Source organism: Typopeltis vanoorti, chromosome 21 (genome assembly GCF_054136105.1).
Source record: "Typopeltis vanoorti isolate ZY-2024b chromosome 21, IOZ_Tvanoo_1.0, whole genome shotgun sequence".
In the NCBI taxonomy this organism is placed as follows: Eukaryota; Metazoa; Arthropoda; class Arachnida; order Uropygi; family Thelyphonidae; genus Typopeltis; species Typopeltis vanoorti.
The window spans coordinates 18,442,694-18,467,165 of NC_143569.1; the positions used below are offsets into that span (position 1 = coordinate 18,442,694).

General features: G+C 35.7%; 1 protein-coding gene across 2 annotated transcripts in view; it reads right to left on the reverse strand.

Moving 5' to 3' along the window:
- The window catches only part of LOC150094657 (phosphatidylserine synthase-like), a 204,537-nt gene that overhangs the window by 149,188 nt on the left and 30,877 nt on the right, over positions 1-24,472 (reverse strand). For both annotated transcript variants that reach the window (XM_090411080.1, XM_090411079.1), the window contains exon 4: positions 16,332-16,453. In XM_090411080.1, the coding sequence (XP_090267206.1) occupies positions 16,332-16,453 (122 nt within the window). The remainder of the gene's footprint in view (positions 1-16,331; positions 16,454-24,472) is intronic.

The window sequence follows — 24,472 nt, forward strand, 5'->3', positions numbered from 1 at the left end:
CGGCCTGAATGAGTAAGGAGACTGCTAATTTAATTGAAAATTGATTCTACTATTTTATACGGACTAATCTAAATATAGGGTGGGGCAGTATAAATATAAATTTCTCTATATTTGTATTAGTGATCAATTGGCAATTAATAGATTTTATTAATAAGAGTACATTACAACAAAATGGCGGATTCGAAACTAGGAGTACGTTCCAACAATATCATACACTTCAGCTCACTCATGATGATATCCACGTAACATTGGATAAAATAAATTATAGTTTTTGAATAAAATTCTATATAATTTTTGTTAGATGTGTAAGCCATGAAAGTTATTTTAATATGTCTAGTATACATGTTCCATTAAAACTATTTATATCAGCATTTTCATCTCTTTTTAATGCAATAAGAGATAAAAATGGTATGCTGCTAACTGAAGACAGTAAGGCCTGTTGAAGGATGGAGAGAGCAAGATTTTAAATGCAGAAAACAACATCACAATAAGTATCAAAATGGAGGAGCCTCCTAATTAGTAAATATTTAAATATTACACTAGAACAATGTATAAAAATGAAATAATGAATGTAATAAAGAAGAGTGGAAATGCATTTGGCAATGATAATATAAGGATAAAAATGCTTAAGAGAATTGAAGTCAGACCATTTTAATGACATCATTACGCAAACAAGTGAGATCACACACTATTATCCATAGTACCTAACAAAACATGGAACTTTCTTAAGCCACTTCATGCCTCCAAATAAATGGGATGGTGGTCTCACACTGGATGACAAAAATAATCAGCCACCTAGGGACCTTCATAAATAGCCATGCGCATAGTGAGATTCGAAGCAGAAGCCTGGTGGTTGAAGAGCAAATATGCTAAGCACACGGGCAACCAGGTTGGCATTGCCTGCTAATATTTCATCATTTTCCTGAGAAAAATCTGCATTATTCAAAGTGATTTCTTAAATAGCACTACTGCAAAAATCTGGTTATTGTTTCATCACATCACATTATGATTCTGAAATGTCAAAAGTATTTTAGGTAATATATTACAGACAAATATATCCATATTGTTTATTATTTTAACGGTATAATAGAACACAGAAACCAAGTAAATAATTAATTTATTGACTTGATGCTGATATTTCGCTGGTATTATAACCAGCATCTTCAGAGCACAAAAACACTGTTTGTCACAATACGCGAGACTAAAACAACATGGTGTACTTTACCAAAACTGTAGCAGCAACACAAAGACTAGAGTCCTGATTTTGGCGCCCTCTATCTGAAAAAAAAAAAAAAAAAAAAAAAAAAAAAAAAAAAAAAAAAACTGCTATCATATATTACTAGAGTCCTAGAAAAGTGCTAGTTTTTTTCTTAATATGACTGTCTCCCAGATCTTCGGTAAGTTAATACAGCCATATTTGTTGAGATTTGGAGTGTGTTTTAGGGCTTCTGTCGCCTCTAAGAACAATCTCTCTGATTTATATGGGTTTCTGTGTAGTACTTTTGTGTTTTTCCAGTTGATCCTGTGTGCAGGGGTATCCAGAGCATGGTCTGCTAGGCCCGACTTCCCATAATGATATTTCCGAACGTATCGTTTATGTTCACTAATGCGGATATTCACAGTTCTTCCTGTTTGACCGTAGTAGGCTTGATTGCATGAGCAGGGTACTTGGTAGACTCCTGGATGTGATAAAGGAGGAATGCTGTCCTTGGGTGAGCGGATGAGGGTGGATAATTTGCTACATGGTCTGAATGTGGTGCATAGTTTATGTTTATTGAGAATTCTTGAGATCTTTTCGGATGTGCCTTTTAATGTAAGGGATGGTGACTGTTTTGTTGTAGTTTTCTGTGGTGGATGGTGGGAGGGGTTTCTTAGGAGTGTTTAGTATTTTGTTTATTTTTTGTGGATTGTAGCCGTTGGCCAAGAAGGTGTGGCGTAAGTGAGTCAGTTCAGCAGTAAGAGCCTTGTCATTTGAACAGATTGCTCTCGCTCTATGGGTTAGCGTTTTTAATATGCCATATTGTTGCGAAGGATGATGGTGTGATTGTTTGTGTAAGTATCTGCCTGTATGTGTGGGTTTTCTGAAAACTGAAAATGATAAGGAACCATCTGGGAGACGTGTGATGAGTGTATCCAGGAAGGGCAGACAGTTGTTGGCTTCCAGTTCCATAGTAAAGTGGATAAGGTAACCGTTAAAATAATAAACAACATGTTCAACGAACACATAAGTCTGTCCACACGTTTAAATATATCCATACTACAAATAGTCTGATTGAAACTAAAATAACTTGCCAAATTTTATCATTATCATATTTCATTCCATTCCACATCTGTCCAACTCATGTGGATTTATTACTATTAGTTTAAACTGTTTTGCCACTCTGGTTGGGTGAGTGGTTAACATATCTGCTCTCCATCCAACAGGCTGCAGGTTCAAATCCCACCATGGGCATGGATGTTTGTGATTGTCTTTAGGCAGGAGATGAATTTCACTGCCTGGTATGAGACCATAGCACTCCCACTTGTTAGAGGTCTGAAATGTCTTGAAAAAGTTCCATATTTGAATTTTAGAGCAAAGCTTCTACATTATGGATGGAAAAACACACACACACACACACACACACACACACACACACACACACACACACACACACACACACACACACACACACACACACACACACACACACACACAGACAGATAGATATATTCGATGATATTCGATGGACAATGAGACTATTTGTGCCTATGATCCCACAGAAGGTTCTATTAAGGTAGAAGTGGAGGAATTTTCTGATGCTTCAGAGAAAGCAACCGGCACAATGAAAAATGAAAAGTTGGTCCCTGTTGGGGATCTAAATAGCAGAGTAGGAAATGACTGTCAGACATACAAAAATATTTTGGGAAAATTTGGAGACAAGAGCAAAGCTAATAATAATGGCAAATACCTGTTGGATTTCTGCTCAGGATATGGACTGGTTATTACTAACACCATGTTCCAACATAAAAATGTGCACAAATTCACATGGGAAGAAGAGGCAAGGAATAAGAAAAGTCTTACTGACTATGTTATTGTCGATAGTGATGTTTTCTCTCTGGTGCAGGACACAAGAGTGTACAGAGGATTTGAAATTGGAAGTGATCACTATTTAGTCCTGAGCAGGATAAAATTGAATTTCACATTGAAAAGAATAACATGTAAGAAAGTTTTAAAGTGAATAAAAGTTGAGCAGCTCTCAGATGTAAACCGTAGACTAAAATACACAAAGATTATTGAAGAAAAAATGAAAGAGTTTAAGAACAGCAACCAAACCTTGGAGATTCAGTGGCAAGCCTTGAAGAAAACACTGACTGATTCAGCTAGAGAGGCATTTGGTGAAGTTGTCTGCAAGGAAAGTAAAATCAGAACTCCATGATGGACACAGGAAGTTAAAGAGGCAATGAAGGAAGCATATCAAAAGTTCCTGGCAAATAAGTCAGCTTGTACTCTTAGAGAATACAGAGACAAATCTAAGAAAGCTAAACACTGTGTAAAACTAGCTAAACAAAAGTCATGGGAGGACTTTGGCAAGAACATAGAAAATAAATATCAAGAAGGTGGCAAAATATTCTGGAGGTTGTTGAAGAAGCTTAGGAATGGAGGAAAGAGTGCTGTAAAAGGAATTAGAGATGATAAAGGTGACATGAAAACAAGAGAAAAAGATATCCTTGAAGTATGGAGTAATTACATTGAAAAACTGCTAAATGAAATAAGCAGTGATGACAGCACAGTGATAAAAAACACTGACCAGGCATGCAGTCAGGAATACATATCCATACTTGAAGTAGAAAAAGCCATCAAAGGCTTGAAATGTGGAAAGGCAGCAGGAGTAGATGATATTCGACCAGAAATGCTGAAGTATGGTGGTATAAGAGTCTTACAGTGGCTGCACTGCATAGTTCAGAAAGCCTGGACAGAGGGACGATTTCTTGATGATTGGAGTAGAGCTCTCATAGTGCCCATATATAAAAAGGAAAAAAAAAACTGAATGTGAGAATTACAGAGGTATTTCCCTACTGTGTTCCGGGCAAGATTTATGCCAGTATACTTGGGAAACGGTTGAGAAGAATTGTGGGAGAAAAACTAGGGTATAGAACAAGCTGGATTCAGGCCAAATAGAAGCTGTCAGGATCAGATCTTCACTTTACGACAAATAGTTGAAGAAAGCATGGGAATATAACAAAGCTCTCTATTTAAGTTTTGTCGATCTGGAAAAGGCATATGACAAGGTGCCAAGAGAGAAGTTATTCAATACACTACAGTTATATGGTGTCAATGGGGCATTATATTAAGCAATACTTAGTGTTTATTTGAGTTGGAAGTCAGCAGTTAGAATTGAAGAAAGTACAAGAAGGTAGTTTAATGTTAAATCTGGTGTGAGACAAGGATGTAGATTATCCCCTCTGTTATTCATTATCTATATGGATCACATTATGAAGGAAAGTGATATTAAACATGATATCAAAATTGGAAATGTTAATGTCAGGTCTTTGCTTTGGGCGGACGATGTTATGCTTCTAAATAAATCTGCTACAAGTCTGCAAGATTCCCTTACTAAATTGAATAACTGTTGTAATAGATATGGTATGTCAGCAGTAAAAAGACAAAGAAAATGAAAATAGGTACAATCACTGAAAATGTCAACTGTGTTGTGAATGGAGAACCTGTGGAACAAGTAAAACATTTCAGCTATTTAGGCACGATTTTTAGTGAATATGGTAAATTAAATACGGAAATAGACAACAGAACCAACAAAGCTGTAGGGTAGGACGTGAATTGAATAAATTCATATGGAATAAGAGAAAAATTAGTCGGAACACTAAATTAGCTGTATACAAGACAGTGTTCAAACCAGTTTTAACTTATGGATCTGAGAGCTGGGTCAGAAGTAAAACACTTGACCAAAGACTAGAAACTGCAGATATGAGAGTCCTGAGAAAGATTAGAGGCGTGAACAGATGGCATCAATGGCAATATCAAATTAAAAACGAGGATATTAGGAAAGAACTTGACATTGTCAGCATCCAGGAATGCATTAGCAGAGCTAATCTCAGGTGGTATGGTCACTTAAATAGAATGAGCGAGGAATGATTAGCAAAACAAGTGTTCTCTTCCAGGTTGGCAGGAAAATTACCCAGATAAAGACAAAGATATAGGTGGATTGATACTGTACAAAGTGCCTTAGATGATAGAAATATAAGATCTGATAATGTTGGAGTCTTGACAAGTAACAGACTGATTTCGAGGAAAATTGTAGACAGGAAGTTAGTAAGATGTAATTTTTCATGTAGTACTATCATATCCTGTACACCCCCTTGAAGGTATATGGCAGGAATTTGATGATGATGATGATGATATATATATATATATATATACAGGGTGGTTCAAAATTCCACATACAAACTTTGAGGGGAGGTAGAGAACATCAAAATCAACCATATTCACATAGGAAAGCACGACCGGAAACGCCACCGGAAGGTACTAACTGGGACACAAAGATACAGAAATAACACAAAGTAGTAAGTAGTGTAAACTTTATTAGGCATAAATGAACAATTTAACAGTAGTTGAATACATAATATGGTTTCACATCAGGTGCTCAAAGTTACGACCATTAGCAGTGATGCATGCCTGATGCCAACAATGTATTGATTGCCATATATTTTAAAAAATACCTGGAGTTTCCCAGATATTAGCAGCAACGATGGCGATTCTTGCCTTGAAGTCCATGTCAGAGGCAACAGGTGTTTTGTATACTATGGCTTTAAGGGTCACCTACAGAAAAAAATCAATACTAGATAAATCAGTTGAGTGTGCAGGCCATGCGACAGTTCCACCACGACCAATCCATCAAGCCCCAAAGGACCTGTCCAAATACTGATCCACAGAAATGCCAAAATGGGCTGGAGCCCATTTTGGAAATCGTGTTGAAACCACATCTGCCAACGTACAGTCATTGGAACATTGTTCAGTAAATCCAGCAGAACCTCTTCCAGAAACGTCCGATACTTCTGGGAGTCCAGTCGGGGTGGTAACAGGTATGGACCGACTAAACAGTCAGAGACGATACCTGCCCATACATTAATGACAAATGCGTTGTTGTGCAGCATGTGATCGCATAGTGTGTGGGTTCTCATTGGCCCACACATGAGCATTGTGGTGATTGAAGAAAACAAGTTTTCTTCAATCACCTTACAAAACACAAGTTGGAAAATCCGGGTCTGTGGCACTTTTTCTGCAGAAACCACTGTGCAAATTCCGCACATCGAGGATAATCTTCACCATCAGTAACTGGACTGTTGCAGATGAAATGGATGTAAGGACTCAGAGTGCAAAATGCGCAATACACTGGATTGAGTTAGTCCTATAGCAGAGGCAACGGCATGTGTGCTAGTCTCTGGAGTATTGTCCATCGCATGCAACGCCTCCTCTTCCATAGCGGGATTTTGCGTCGATCGTGGCTGCCCACTATCATGCCTGCGATCCGTGAATGATCCATACTCATACAAATTTTGATGCAAATTCGCAAACGTTTGGTGATGTGGTACACATCTGTTTGGATACCTTTCACGATACATTCGTACAGTGGCTTGTCCATTACCGTAAACGAGGTGCATGTGTGCCATCTCAGCGTTCATAAAACGATACGTTCTTCGTATGATGCCGAATGCTTGAATGAGGAAGCCGCAATTGCTCACCTGGAGCGCTGGCAAACAGCGCTACTCACTTTCAGGTGGCGTTTCCGGTCATGCTTTCCTATGTGAATATGGTTGATTTTGATGTTCTCTACCTGTCCTCAAAGTTTGTACGTGGAATTTTGAACCACCCTGTACATATAATTGGTAAAAATGAATAAAAAAAAGTCCTTAGTGTCCCTCCTCCCCTCAATACAAATGTACTGTGGGTTGGAGCCATATAAAATAAAAAAATAATAATCCAACTGAAACCAAAATTGTGAATCACATTGCCAGGGGATGAGAAGATAAAATACCCACTCTCTCCACTGAGAAGCTTGTGTATTCAAATCCCATGGTAAGCAAGGATGTTTGCGAATGATTTTAGGTGCAAGAAGAATTTCATTGCCTAGCATAAGACTACTGCATTGCTAATTGGAGCCCTGAATAGGAGTCAAAAATGTTCATATTTGGTCTCTATAAATAGGCTTCTGGATTAGGCCAACCCATGGTACTAATGTGCTTTATCTTTAAATTAAAGATACCAAGAAATTATATTCTTGGTTTAATCCTTTATCCAAGTGTAAGCAAACAAGGTTTGCACCTGAAGTATTTTCAGGACTGGACAACTCGTATATAGAAGCTAATGGCTTCACATCACTTGCCTTAGTATCCTATAATGAAAATAAAGTACATATCCCTATGGACATGTATAATGCTATGCATCGTGGCTGGAAAATTCGCCGTAAAAAGTAAATTAACAATCTGGTGACCTTACCAACCAACTAATCAGTTAGAGGAAGGTAATTTCTTTAAAATTAAGCTTTCTAATACTGACAGTCTGCTTGTGTGTGCTTCCTTTGATAAACGTTTCTATGCACTAACTCCATTATGTAAAAAATTCAGTGAGCATTGTCACCCTTCTCAACTCTGGAAACCTAAAGTTTATCAAGCAATGGCAAACTTAAAATGATCTGCTATTGTTATTGATGGATTTGTTCAATTGACTGATGATGATGATTTGCCCAAAGAATTTGTATCTTACTTTGAAACCCACTATATAGGAGGAGAATGAAGCCGCAGCTTGCGAAGGTGAAGAATGAAGCCGACATTTCCTATAGAATTGTGGAAAGTTGTTGAAAGAACTTATAATAATATGCTGAGAATGAACAACAGTATAGAAGGGTTCCACAATGCAATGAAAATCTCCATTACCAACATGCATCCCAGTATCTGGAAACTCATAGCTAAGTTGATGGGGAAAGAGAGTTCAGCAAAGTGTGATGCAGATCGAGGAGACATAGCAGAAATGAAGAAAAAGTATAACAACCTTAATACAAGACTTCAGCGACAAGTGCTTCGATACAATCCGCAGCAAAAAGTTATTTATTTATGCAGCATCTCTTTTAATTTGCACAGTTTTTAAATGATTTCAATATGTTATCTATCATTGACATTCACCTTAATAAAGATTTGTCATTTTAATGATTTTATAATACCATTTATCATCCATTTATTATTTAAAAAAATTACTGCAAAATATCTTAGCATAAATGTTTATGGTTTCGACTTTTATTGAGGTCTCATCAGTGGGAGAAAGACCCAGAGGTGATACCAAGGTTGAAGTAATGCAGAACTGCAGATACACAAACTGGTCTATAATTAGAAACTTTTGTTCTCAAGGCAAGCGATGTGAAATCATTAGCTTCTATGTACAAGTTGCCCAGTCCTGAAAATACTTCAGGCACAAACTTTGTTTGCTTACGCTTGGATAACGGATTAAACCAAGAATATAACTGCTTTGTATCTTTAATTTATAGTACCAAGTGGAAAAACTTCCAACAACTATCTCTAATCCAGAGTAATATCTTTTGGCTACTCGTATATGGAAAGACAACTTCTGCATTACTTCAACCTTGGTATCACCTCTGGGTTTGACTCCCACTGATGAGACCTCAATAAAGTTCAAAACCGGTCTAGGTAGTGACCCTTCCCATAATGCATAGCATTATACATGTCCGCAAGGAGATGTGCTTTGTATTATGGGATACTAAGGCAAGTGATGTGAAGTCATTAGCTTCTATATATGAGTTGCCCAGTCCTGAAAATACTTCAGGCACAAACTTTGTTTACTTACACTTGGATAAAGGATTAAATCAAGAATATAATTTCTTTGTATCTTTAATTTATAGTATAACCAAGTGGAAAAACTTCAAACATACTTTATCTTTGTTGGGAAAGAGAGACACACACAAAATACTTATTCTAGTATACATCCTAAAAACCAAATTTTATTTAAGTTCATTAAAACTAGAATAGTTACTTGTATACATAACTTTAAAATATTTTGCTTCTTTTCACTCCTGCAAATAATTCAACTGAGGGGAAAAAAAAAATCTGAAATGGCTTAAATGATTTTTATAAGGATCCCAAATATTGTATTCAAATAAAATCCATCCAATCAGAGTTTGAGAATGTGTATAGAGAGATAAAATTAATCTAACAGGTGCATACACATTATGCAAAACATATAAAAATTAATAAATTTTTCTAGAAAAAAAGATATCAACAAAATAATGATCAAAAGGCACAGGTTAACGATTTACCAGCTAAGTCTCTTCTGGGATAACAGCAAGTTTCAAAATAAATATTTTTACTATCTCAATGCAGTAAATGAGTATTATTTAATGTTACTTCATTCCTGTAAAGGTAGATTCATCTACACTGTCCAATATAAACTTTACCACAATCACACAAGAATTCTGTCTGTAATGCATATTCAACAAGAGTTAGAATAACTATATAATAATATCACTGCATCTTCTTCAAATACTTTTATAAGTCCTGCAATTGTTCATGAGGTCTAATGGTTAAGAAAAAATGCATTACACTACAGGTAATGTAATGCAAAAAAATGCATTACACCAAGGTCTACAAATTGTAGCATCCCTTGTTGAACACTACTTATACAACGCGGTTTCAATATAAGACGGTCTACAAACTGTAGTAACCCTTTATTTTTTCATATATTTTTCAACGTGCAACATAAAAATCAAATTTTATCTTCATCAAATTTGCGTCTGCCAGAATCGCGCATGTAGTTATAAGTAGAGAGTTTATATTGGGGGGAAATACCCTTTAGCAAGCATGAACATCAATTGTTTACCATATCAAGTGCTTATTGTTGAAAATAGTTTTCATTTTCTGCCAGGAAAGCGCATTAAAAATCATAAGTGTTAATATCAAGCTGAGAACTATTTTTTGGTGAATTACATACAATATGTAATGCTTTTATTTTTTTTTATGTAAAAAATTTATTTTTATAGAAATGGCCACTTAGAGCGCTTTTGCGATATGGTTGAAAATGAAATTAGTGAATTAATTGATGGGAAATAGATTTAAATGAGGAGGAACTGGTACAATTAATAGATGACGTCGAACCAAATGGCAGGGAAAGTTCTGCTGAAGATTCTGATTGCGATGAATCTGTTAAAGAATTCAGTTTAAAGAAATTAGCAGAAGGGTTGAATTTAACAAGAAAGTTATTTAATGGATAATGATCTCTCAATGGAGTGCTCCGGAAAATTCGCGAGACAATTGGATATTTGTTTAGCTCCATATTATGAACTTAATAAAAAATTGCAGCATAGTCATAAGCAAGGTCTTATTACTGACTTTTTGATAACTAAACCAGCCAAAGTATGCAATGAGAATTCAAGTGATGATGACGTTCGGACACTCGTAAATAAAGAACATCTATGAAATGATAGTTTTGAAGAGAGTGATGACGATTAAAATATACACTTCATTTTATTTTGCCTAAAATATTTATGCATTATATGCAATGAAGTTTACGTACAATTTATAATTTTTTATAATTTTATACTATGTGTTTGTTTCATAGTTTATATGTTTTCTTAACTTACATGAATTACCTGAATTAAATAAACATATTACTAAGATAATAAGCCGAAAGGCTATTTTACTGGTGAATTTGTTAATTGAAAGGGAGATGGTAAATCCCGTTTTATTTTATAGCCGGGTCCGAAACTCGGATTGAAATCCATAAAGTTTCATGCTGAAAAAACTATCGGCAGGCCCAAGTGTAAATGAACACTTGGGTAGTACAACCCCAGGGCAACTCCATGCAAAGGTGGAGCAAGCTCCGTCACTAACTTTAATATTCTCTCATAATGTAAAATCCAGCTCCTAAGAGATGTATATATATTGTTTTACATTATGAAAAGAGGTCACTACCAAAACCAGTTTCACCCTTTTTTGAGGTCTCATCAGTGAGTAGGTAGACCTGGAATATCAAGGTTTTAAAGTGAACACGAACTTACATACCTCTACTATCGAATTGCCGAAGTGGTGCACTCCTATATTGTTAATTACTAAGATAATAAGCCAAAAGGCTATTTTACTGGTGAATTTGTTAATTGAAAGGGAAGTGGTAAATCCCGTTTTATTTTCTCCACCTTTGCATGGAGTTGCCCTGGTGTTGTACTACCCAAGTGATCATTTACACTTGGGCCCGCTGATAGTTTTTTCGGCATGAAACTCTATGGATTTCGATCCGAGTTTCGGACCCGGCTATAAAATAAAACGGGATTTACCATCTCTCTTTCAATTAACAAATTTGCCGGTAAAATAGCCTTTCGGCTCATTATCTTAGTAATTAACAATAATTAACAATATAGGAGTGCACTTCGGCAATTCGATAGTAGAGGTATGTAAGTTCGTGTTCACTTAAAAACCTTGATATTCCAGGTCTACCTAGTCACTGATGAGACCTCAAAAAAGGTTGAAACTGGTCTGGGTAGTGACCTCTTCTCATAATGTAAAACAATATATATACATCTGTTAAGAACTGGGTTTTACATTATGAGAGAATATTAAAGTTAGTGACGGAGCTTGCTCCACCATTGCATAGAGTTGCCCTGGTATTGTACTACCCAAGTGTTCATTTACACTTGGGCCCACCGATAGTTTTTTCGGCATTAAACTCTATGGATTTCGATCCGAGTTTCGGACCTGGCTATAAAATAAAACGGGATTTACCATCTCCTTTTCAATTAAATAAAAAAATATTTTTGTTGGATATGTCATTGTTTATATAATCTTAAAAAAAAAAACAATTTCGGAACCTAACCCTACTTTTTATATGTGATCTGAGTTTTGCATAACGCGATTTATATAACGCCACATTTCTATGGAACCTAACATCCACGTTATATGAGGGTTACCTGTATATTGAAACAATGTTTATTAAGTGGGATAAACATTAGGTTTATGTGAAATAAGTGATTCGTCACATTTTTTTTTTTTTTTTTTTTTTAAGTATCTCCTCTGCAGGTTTAAATAACGGGCAACAAAATAAAATATCCACTGGATATTATGACTTCCAATTAATTATCATATGACTGCTTCTAGCCTAATTAAAAACAAAATCTCAAATCAAATTATTCCCTTTATATATAAGTGATATATCACTCTCACACAAAAGAAGCTCAAGGCCTATCAAAAATAGATGCTGCTAGATTCAATAGCAAAGTAATATTCCAGTTGCTATTCCTCTTGAAGAGCTAGAGGTTGTAGCATTGAGAGAATGCTTCCTGGAAAAAGTTGGGTGAGTCAGCAGTTCAACTGTTTCACTGGGCAGCTGTTGCTTGTATTGCTGTAATTCTAACAGAAATCGGGAACATAATGGATGCTAGTTCTGCCACACAAAGCACATGCTGATATTTACAGAAGAGGAATAATATGGAAACTGTCTCTGAGAGAGTGGCTGAAGAGAGTCTGTTAGAGAGGAGTCGATCAAATAAACTACTCTCTTCTGGATAATGTCATTTTTTTTTTTTTTTTTTTTTTAAAGTTTTAGGTGCATTACTCCAAATGTGACAGAAAATATTCCAAGGCTGACTGGATTTGAGCTTTGTACAGAATAAGTAAAAGTAATGTTTTGAGTGAAACAAGATGGTAAGCCGTGTGGAAAGGCTTATGTGTTCATCACACATGTTGAATTGGATTTTAACGGTATTGATGCGAACACAGATTAAATAAAATAACTATTTATTAACTTAAAAGTTAATATTTTGCTGGTATTATATCCAGCATCTTCAGAGCACGCAAACAAAGTTTGTTACAATAGTGAGACAACCACAATCCGGTATAACAGTGGGACTAGTATAATCTTGTCTAGTATAGTATAGTACAGTGATATCTCGGCTAACGAGTGACCCTGCTAACGAATTTTTCGGCTAACGAAGATTTTTTCACTTTTTTTTGGACTCAGCTAACGAATGTTTTAGTGGATGTGGGAGCTAACATAAAGCAGCAAACATGAACAGTCGGGCCATTCCAGTGTGACAAAGAAATGAGCTGACCACATCACATAGGAGAGACCCACCAACCCGACTAGGTTGTTTACGTTCCAAAGATGTTTTGATGCAACTTCATTTACCAGTCTGACTCTGAGGGAATTCTGGAAGGATCATTATCATATCTTTCATGCTATTCAAGTCATTGCCATGGCATGGGACGAAGTGTCAGTTAGGACACTTAATGCTGCCTGGAAAAAGTTATGGCCAGACTGCTGCAAGATAAGAAGTGCTGTTTCCAGTGTTCAAGATGCTGAAGATGCTGCTGGGGAACTTGCTGAAATGCTGACATTGATTCTAGATAAGATAGTCTCCTTGGGCAAAGCATTACATTTGGAGGTAAATGAAGAAGATGTAGAAGAATTAGTTGAAGAACACTCAAAAGATCTGACAACAGAAGATCTTGAAGAGTTGAAAAAGCGACTGAATCAGGAAAGAGACAAAGAAGATAAAAAGTGCTCATCAGAGGAGGAGGACAGCAATAAAAAGGGAAGAATGCCAACAGGTGACATTAAAAAAATGCTGCACTACTGGGAAGTGTTTCAGTCTTTGGCTACAAAGTGGCATCCCAACAAAGCTGAAATGAACAGACTTTGTGCCTTGGTTGAAGACAAGTGTCTGAATCACTTTAAAAACATTCTGAAAAAAAGAGAAGTTCAATCAACTTTGGACAGATTTTTGACTTCTCCTTTAGCAAAGAGACAGAGGCCAGCTACTGAAGAAGAGAAGACTTACCTTGAATAAACTTTGAAAATTGGGAAGAAGAATAGTAAAAACGTTGTGTATATATTTTCAGTTTAATAAAGTGTATATAATAGTGTAACGATCGTCAGTTTTTCATTCTACTTTCCATTCTCCTTCATCTAATTGGGTAGCTTTTCATCTCAGCCTTTGGTGAGTTTTTGCCTTTTTATAGTGTGCTTTTTACTATTTTTATAAAACTTATCTTTAAATAGTAGGCAGCATCCAGAACGAATTAAACAATTTTCTATAGAAACCTATGGGAAATCACATTTCGGCTAACAAATGCGATTCCAGAACGAACTATGTACGTTAGCCGAAATATCACTGTATTATAGTATTGTCTTGTATGGTATAGTCTTTAGCCCTGTGTTGCATGCTGCAATTACTTATACTAGTCCCACTGTTACACCGAATTGTGGTTGTCTCGCTATTGTAACAAACTTTGTTTCTGTGCTCTGAAGATGCTGGATATAATACCAGCGAAATATTAGCTTTTAAGTTAATAAATAGTTATTTTCTTATCAATCTGTGTTCACATCAATACTGTTAAAATCCAATTCAAGATGGCAAGCCTTCTGGAAGTTGAGGATACTAGAGAAAAGATGTAATTATGCCAGAAAAGGCTAGGAGTAAGAGTAAGTCCAAGAAAAAAGATCTGATCTTGATGGCTATGTTGAGCATTGTCAAAGGTGAAGGGAGAAGAACTAAGATCTCTTTTTGCAAGAAAAGACACAAAACTGTTTTGGAAGTACCGAAGGTAGGTGATTAGGTTGGTATTGTTGATATTAGGTTGACCTTGAAGCTTGAGCATTAAAAGGTTTGTCACACGAGTAGGATGAATAGAGAATGCTATCATCAGCAAAACTGAGAATAGAGTTTGAGGTCAGTGAGAGTAAGTCATTTACATATATGAGATAGAGGATGAGTGAAATAACAGAACCCTGAGGAATACCTGCAATAACAGGAAAATCTGAAAGAGAGCACCTTTCACCATTGCATGTAATGAACAGCCTGAAATAAAACTGGTAATCCAATTTCACAGGGAGGAAAGTAGAGAAGGTGATTTCTAAGGCTTCTCCACAATTATTTTCTAGGAAGGAAGTCTTAGGAGCCAAACAGAAGAGCACAGGTTTCTATGAAGTACATAGAAACCTATGTTTCTATGAACCTTTCCATGGCACATATGTCCATAGGTGGGTGATGCAGATGAGGAGATGTGCTATCTTCATGGGTAAAATCCATGTTGCTGGTCACTGATTAAATGACAATTCTCCGGGTGTCAGTCAAAGAAGTTGATTAATGACGATTATCCCATTACTTTAGACAATACTAAAGTGAGAGTAGTAGGTCAATAGTTTTGATGGTATACACTTATTGCTTTTTTTCAGTTACACATACATCCATAATTCTTCTTCGATACTGTAGAATAGATGCCTGAATATAGCACAGTGTACAGATGATAAAGAACATGGTTGGTTCAATTAGTCCAAGAGATGTGGGAAGCACATCTCTTAGACACAATTGGTGTGATTCCATTCAGAACCAGAAGCCTTTGCTATCTAGGTTTTTCAAGATTCTTCTGATATCTTTCTGGCAGATCACAAGAAGCATGCAATGCAATGCTGCAGGTAAAAAAAAATAGGTGATTTGCCTTGGTCATCTTTTCTAGAGCTGGATGAAGGATGATGCTAGATCAGCTTTATCTTTAGGTGATGTTGCAATACTACCCTCTGGATGATAAAAGGAGGAAGCACAAATGAACAAAAGTTATATCCAACAGCTTTCAAAAATGGCACCAATGGTACATAAGACAAGTTTTCTACATTTAGCCCTTTCATAGTCAGACATTGAAGTGGAAGTTTTTTCACTTGGTTATACTATAAATTAAAGATGCCAAGAAATTATATTCTCATAACGTATAATAATAATGCACAGCATTATATAAGTCTGTAAGGATATGTTCATTGCATTATGGGATAATAAGACAATTGAAGTCATCAAGTCTTATTATATTCACATTCGCTTTCTGCTCTCCAGCCAAAAGACTGTGGGTTCAAATCCCACCATGGGCATGGATGTTTGTGATTGTCTGTGAAAATACTAGTGGTTGCGATGATGGGCAGTAGATGCCATTGGTGTAGTTGCGGTTCGTTGGTGGATTGAGTTGTGGAGATGGAAAGTTGTAGAGTAGGTGCCCTCCCTCGACGAGTCTTTGAACTCTCTGGAGGTGTCAGGTAATAATAATAATAATATAATTTTTTAACTGTTTCAATGATTATGGTTCCTTCAAAATCATAATCAGGGTGCTCATTTAAGGTTTTTTTTAAGACAGTTACATTAAAGATATATAATGTACCTTAATGCAATTCAATATTGTATTTCTTTATACATTTCTCCATTTATGAGTGTGCACACACACACACACATACACACACAGACAGACAGACACACACACACATTAAAGCACTGCTATATATACACAGTTTACAATACCTTTTCATTATCTATTCTAAATGACTTAAGATCAGGATAAAACCAATACATGATAGCTTTCACTGTCTGATAATTCTGAAATAATATAAACAGCAAACCCATCAAATATAAGACACTGAGTCCTGGAGAAAAAAAAGAAAAGAAAAAACAATTATTTAACTTTGGACCAATTATTTTGTAATATAATATGACTAATAATGTTAAAAACAGAGGATACAGTGTTATACCTAACCAGATAACATTCTTTAATTTTTTGTTAGAGTACTAACTGGAGTAATCTAGGGGTATCTAAATAAACCATTCTTAGCCACCATCACTTTTTTATTGCTAATTGACAACACATTTCAGACACTAACAGTGCTACTACCAGCATCTGCAGTATACTATTAACTACAAAAAAAGAAAAGAAAAACAAATTTATTGCTAGTAATGTTGGCTGTGAAATTAATTTTTTTTATCCCTTAGTTTTAACTTCACATTTTTTATTCTAGTACTTAAGTCCTTATTTAGTAATATCATGTTGGTGCTAGAAAGATGCTTATGTTCTTGCAAAAAGGACTAAGAATTTCAACCACAAGCATAAACTTTTTTAAAAAAATGTTATGTGAATTGTGCTCACAAAAGAAATGTATATATTCTAAACGTAGAATAGATTAGTAGGGGAGGAGTTAAGAGTTAGATAACCTGGAAACCCTGCCCAAATCCAGATATAGAGGTTTTTCAAGGTATTTGTGGCATCCAATAAGCAGGGTGGTTGTCTCACACCAAGAGATGAATTCATCTACCACCTAAAGGCATTCAATAAACATCTGAACCCATAGTGGAATTTGAGCCCACAGCCTGCTAGTTGGGAAGAGATATGCTATCCAGTTGGTCAACCAGGATGGAATGAAAAGTAGCTAGAAAAGTTTCTATTTAGTACAACAGCATAAGAAAAGGAGTGATGATTAGTATCTTTTAGTAATTCATTCTTTATTGTCCAGACATTCAGTTTTTGAGATATACCTTATCAATATTTTTCCAGGCAGTTGTTGAATGCATGTAATTCCACTTTCTTCAAAATTCGCTGATTATTCAAAATTAGCTAATTCGTAGTATTCAATAATACACACAGACACGAAACTATTCCTTATAATAATATAAAGGCAACTTGATCCAAATATATATATAAAATATGATGCTTTTATAAATTTTACTATGGCCATCTACAATACAATACTACACTAGCTGGATTGGTGAATCGATGAGTTTAAAGTTAAATAAATACATGCAAAACTTTAGCTAAAGTTTTGAAAATGAACTGTAACAGTTTGATCTATCCTAATATAATTCTGAGTATGATATTGCTATTATTATTATTATTATTATTATGTGACACCAAAGACTCATCAAAAGAGGGCACCTACTCTACTGCTCTATCTCCACCACTCAATCCACCAACGAACTGCAACTACACCAAAGCCATCTACTGTCCTCCACCACCACCACTACTACTATTTTCACAATCACAAAAATTATTGTAAAAATTAAATTGAAATATAAATTAAACAATAAAAATTATGCAAAAATTATATCAGGATAGATTCACAGATTTTGAAAATTTAAACACAGGTTTTCAAATTCTGCAGAATGAACAGCTTGTGAACATTTTTAAATGCTCTGACTTGCAAAAAATACATACAAATTGAGTGCCAACAAAACAGCATTCAAAACAGTGCCTTTTATCCATAGATTGCTTTTAATACTCTTAAAAGTAATCAACAAATTACCAAACATGGTATGATGTTCCTTGCAAAATTATTCGATACCTTTCTTGAGAAGGGCTCTAAACTTCTGGGCTGTATTTTAAATTCATATACCTTTCCTAAATAAATATCCATAAATCTGGATTTAAAGGCCTTTTCAAGAAAGAATAAGTTAACTGATCCTAGAAATATTAAGTACTTTTAATCCTGAGAAATGTTTTTTTTTATCCTCTCCTATGAAACAAGTAAAATTGTCTAAGAGTATCAGTAATTCACAGAAATATCAATGGCAATATGGCCAGTAAGTGGATCAAATAATATTATTGTACTGCAATACCAAATCAAAACAAGTTCATTTCTATATTGTAATAATCATCTCAGTTGTATTTGCAATTTTTTATGTTACTTTTGAACTTCAACTTTTAATATCCAGCATAACTCCAAGATCTCTAGTATCATCAGTTATTCCAAGAATAATCCCACCAATATAATATGCTTTTGGATACATCATGCTAAAGTGCACAGCTTTACACTTACTAACAGTGAACTGACAGCCATTATCACTTTCCCACATTTCCAGCCTATTCAAATCACCCTGCAAATGCTGTATATCAGTAACATCTCTGCTCTGCCTATCTTTGCATCATCAGCAAACTGAAGATCTCCTATCAGTCCCTCTCCAATATCATTAATGTACAGATTAAACAACAATGGCCCAAGGACTGATCCCTGTGACACACTACTGGTCAGATTCACATCATTCAAATTAAATCTGGCAGATTCACATCCCCCTATATACTGCTTTCTGGTGCCTGTCCGTGGGCCACTCATTTTCCAAGCCAATAGTTTATATTCATGTCCTACAGCTCTAGTTCAAGCAAAAGTCTTTCATGTGGTATCCTATCAAATGCCTTAGCAAAATCCAATGGTATCAGTGTATTCATTCCTTTTTTATCCAACTGTGCCATAACATTATTATAAAATATGAGCAATTGTGTATAATCCCTGATGTTCCTTACAATGAACATCTTGTATGTTCACCCATTTTTCTGAATGCAAGTTATTACCAAATTTTCTAAAATTTTTACAATCACTTCAGAAATAGTGATAGGTTGATGGTTCTTGGCACCACCCCAATACAACAGGATTATCATACATTCTTCCCATTCCTCTGGGATATTTCCTGAGGCTCAGAATCAAATTATACAACCATATCAAGGGCCCAACCAGTTCAGCTGAACATTCCTTTAACACGTGTTGACATCCCATCTGTCCTGCTGAATTCTTATCCACGTTTGCAACAACTCTAGAACCTCGTTCTCGTGCCTCTCTCTCTCTCTCTCTTTACATCCACTGTATTGGTAGAACTGTATACTATGTTACATACACCAGGTTGATCGATCTTGGTGAAGTGAGCACTCATTATTTGAACTACAGTAGTCCTCCCCCCTTATCTACGGAAGATACCTGAAACCATGGATAGTACCATACACTATAACAACTTTTTTTTTTCCAACATATACAAACCTATGATAAAGTTTAATTTATAAATTAGGAACAGTAAGATTAACAATAACTAATAATAAAATAGAACAATTATAACAATATACTGTAATAAAAGTTATGTGAATGTGAATAGAATCTTAGCAATTTCAGCATATGATTTTTTTTCTTTTCTTATGAAGTCGAGAATTTTAACATTTTCACTTAAAGGAAGCACTTTACGGCACTTTACGGATATGCCACCTTTGGCATATCCGAATTGCCAGCATTCCTACTCTTGAGCTTTGGGGTCATTATTAAGTAAAATAAGGGTTACTTGAACACAAGCACTGCACTACCGCGACAGTAGATCTGATAACTGAGATGGCTACTAACTGACTAATGGGTAGGTAGTGTATACATTGCAGAGTGGATATTATTATTATTATGTGACACTTCCAGGGAGTCCAAAGACTCATCGAGGGAGGGAGGGTACCTACTCTTCAACTCTCCATCTACACCACTCAATCCACCACCCACAACTATACCAACACCATCTACCACCAATCGCCAGCCCTAATATTTTCACAGACAATCACAAATATCCATGCCCAAGGCAGGATTCGAACTCACAGTCTTATGGCTGGAGAGTGGATGTGCTAACGCTAACCACTTGGCCAACCAGGCCAGCATATGCTGGATAAAGGGATGATTCACATCTCAGGTGGAATGGCATGAGATTTAATTACACTACTCAGAACGGTGCACAATTTAAAACTTATGAATTGAATTTTCCATTTAATATTTTCAGACTAGAGTTGATCGCAGGTGAAGGTAGCCTACTGTATCTCATCTGCTTCTGATACTAGGAACCATCTGCATTCAGTAAAGTTATTCTTTCCCATTCATTTTTCTTTTGGGTTGCCTTTAGCTTGTTCACCCAATTTCTTTTCATCCTTTTGTCCTTCAGAACCAAAGATAGTATTCTCCTGAGTTTGTCATAATTAATAATTTTGTAGTTCAGCATATAAACTGTCCAGATTTGAACACCCATTTGGCTACTTCGCTGGTCAGCATGGCATGATCACTATCACCAACTGGTGGCAAAAGAGTCACATCACTAACAGACATCTTCTGAGGCTATGATCAAATTCTTGTTCTCGAACAGTTTCTTTCACCAAGCTGCTTGAGAACGTTGTCATAACAGCTCAGTAAATTCTCCTTTATTCTTAATCACAAATAAAAAATATAAAATGAATGAACGTTTTCCTCGTGTTTTCATAAACTTGAAATATAAATAAAGTATGCTACTGCCTTTCTATTCTTTATCTACCCCCAAAACAGGGGAAGGTGGAGTTCTTTTAGCCCTAACTTTTGGAAATTAGTGACAATTATTTCTACTCTTAGCAGTCACTGGTGGTCAAGTCTGTGGCTGTCATAATTTTAGTCATCAGGGTAATAGTACAGAACACAAACACCTTCATCTTGTGAACCTAAGCTTTAAAAATGTACACACGTTTATAGAAACTGTATCACCTGCTGTAACCATGTATTTTTGATATTTAAAATTTGATTGCCTATTTGAAAAGGGATAATTAACACAATTGTCAAAAATAATGAAGCAGGTAATATAACATTTTTATTTTTGATTAATATTCGGCTCTTTGTAGAACAAGTTGTGACATAATTAGGAAATGATAAACTTGAAAATTTGCAAATATTTCATAACGGGTGGGCAGTGTTATTTTCACTGGAAAAACAAATGCCAGTATCAAAATTTAGTTCAGCTACACAGTATTACTAACATTCAAAGCTAAAAATTCACTTTTTGCTGTTTAGTACTTCATGGGTACTCCTCTTTTCTTCATTACATCTTGACATCGGTGGAGCATTGACAAAATCAATTTCCTGATGGATGCAACTGTCAAGTCATGATACAATACCCTTGTAATGGCTTCTTGGAGCTCACAAAGCATTTTCAGTTTCTTCTTGTGTATTTCAGTCTCCATTTGGTACCACAAATTCTCAATGGAGTTGGGACCTGGGCTGTTTCCTGGCCGCAGTAATCACTGAATTGAGCAACTTATTAACCTGCAACAAAAGTTAATGATTTTTTTAAGTACTAAATTCATATGATACATTTTAGGGTTATAACAGCATTATTTAACTTTCTGCCCTATGACAAGGGGCAGAGCCATCTTGAAAGATGCAGTTCATCATTATGGTAAAGTGATCTCCAATAGTAGACAGCAAGTCATCAAAAATTTTCTGGTACACTTATGCATTTACTGAACTTTTTGTGAAATGCTAGAAACCTACACCATGATACAATATGCAGACCCAGATCATCTTGCTGATTGAGAATTTGACTGTTGACACCAGACAGTCAGGGTTGAATTTTTCCCCCTGATCGTCTTCAACTGTCTGTCTGCTGTTGGCTCCCTGCAGGCTAAACTTTTTCTTGTCAGAAAAAATAACTCTTTTCAACTGATCAGGGGTCCATTTGTCATGCTCTTGCATCAATTAACTGAGGCAATCTAATTTTTAGGTTAACAAGGGCTTCTTTTTAGGACACCTACTATTAGTCTCTGTTAAATGAGTCTTCTCCTGACGTTACAGAGCTGGGCCAGTTTGCTTCAGGAACTCCTGAATCACTTGGTGCTAAGCATGGTATGATGCTGTGACAGCTGCATTGCAGTTCAGGATGGTAATATTCCATACTGAAATGTCTCTCCGCATAGTTTTCTATAAGCATTGTACATTAATATCTTAACTATGTTCTTAGGAAATTTGTAACTGTTGCAGAAAACATATTGCAATTTAATTTGTATGAAATTTATAAGACATTTTTTGTGTAATGTAATTTATTAGTATGCTGGCAATAAATTTATGTCCACATTCAGCTGTGGTATATAATTATGTAGTGTATAGTGTATAATTATTAAACATTAACGTGTGTCAAACATCTCAATACACGGTTTGGACACTGTCCTTTTAGAGATTACCAAATATAGTCTTGATCATGGGTTGTAACTGATAAAAGAACTTGACTGTCTTTGAAGGAAAGGCCTGGAAGGAGAACTGGTTAAGAAAAGATCCCAAGTTTCGGATGAGTGAGAAGAGTGCCAGGAATTTTGGTTGGGTGATGAATAATTTGCTTTAGGTCACTTCTTATAGCAAATGTCTCCACTTCTCTTCCAGTTTGGTCAGTGGAGTTGAGAAAGGGTGCCATATAAAGGTTGCTGGCCTGGTTGGTGAGCATATCTGCTCTCCAGCCAAAAGGATGCGTGTTCAAATCCCGCCATGGCATTGGATGTTTGTGATTGTCATTATCAAGCTTCAGAGAGATGACAGAAATGGCCAGAGATAGAGACAGATGGCAAAAATTTGTTCATAGGGGACACAACCTGTAATCTGATGGATGAGAAAGATGATGATCAGGAAGTCCCTTGAAGCATTACCAACAGGTTCGGTCCTGTGTACTATTCAGCTGCCAGTCTGTGGGAGCTGTTTTACTGCTGTACCCTTGAATGTCTGTAAGTAGAGAGTCCAAAGAGAGCCAGCACCTTCTTGAATGGAGGACTGCTGACTACCTAGTTAGTTAATTATGTTGTGGAAAGTGTACTCAGTAAAGTTATCAGACTCACATGATTGTGTGAAGAAAGTGTGGGAAGAAACTGGGAAGCCTACTCTGGAGAAAAATTATACCAAGCACCACTTCATGCCCTAAAAAAACCTATTATCTAATACTAGCTGAATTAAAATTCCACCTTTTGAATGGAGAAACCTGTCTTGCCTAAATAATTCTCAAATCAAAAAGTAAGTTTTTAATGCATCTCTTTTTTTTCATGTAAAAAACCACAAAGCCACAGAAATATAAAGTTAACTTATTTCATTTTTGAAATTATGGACTTTATAACCGTGTTATAAATAACTCTTTTAATATCCCGACGTTTCAATCTTCATATTAAGATCATCATCTGGAGCATATACAAATATACAGGACAAGCTAGGTTAAATTACATACAGTAAGCTAAAGAAACAATGAATTGATCACAAGTTATTCTACTGGCATGACCTCTAGTGAAAAAAAAAAATTAATTATTTATAAACTACATCAAGATAAATTCTATTTATGATAACATGAATAAACATTCATGTAAATGAATGTTTATTCATACATAAACATTCAATAAATATTTCATATCAAAAAGAATAACCTAAGAAAGTTTTAAAGTGAATAAAAGTTGAGCAGCTCTCAGATGTAAACTGTAGACTAAAATACACACAGATTATTGAAGAAAAAATGAAAAAAAGTTTGAGAACAGGAATGAAACCTTGGAGATTCAGTAGCGATCCTTGAAGAAAACCCTGATTGATTCAGCCAGAGAGGCATGTGGTAAGGTTGTCTGCAAGGAAAGTAAAATCAGAACTCCATGGTGGACATAGGAAGTTAAAGAAGCAGTGAAGGAAAAGAAAAAAGCATATCAAAAGTTCCTGGCAAATAAGTCAGCTTGTGCTCTTAGAGAATACAGAGACAAATCTAAGAAAGCTAAACACTGTGTAAAACTAGCTAAACAAAAGTCATGGGAGGACTCTGGCAAGAACATAGAAAATAAATATCAAGAAGATGGCAAAATATTCTGGAGGTTGTTGAAGGAGCTTAGAAATGGAGGAAAGAGTGCTGTAAAAGGAATTAGAGATGATAAAGGTAACATGAAAACAGGAGAAAAAGATATCCTTGAAGTATGGAGTAATTACTTTGAAAAATTGCTGAATGAAATGAGCAATGATAGCACAGTGATAAAAAAGGATACTTGCATACATCTCACCAGGAACACTCAGTAGGGAAACACCTCTGTAATTCTCACATTCAGTTTTATTTCCCTTTTTATATATGGGTACTATGAGAGC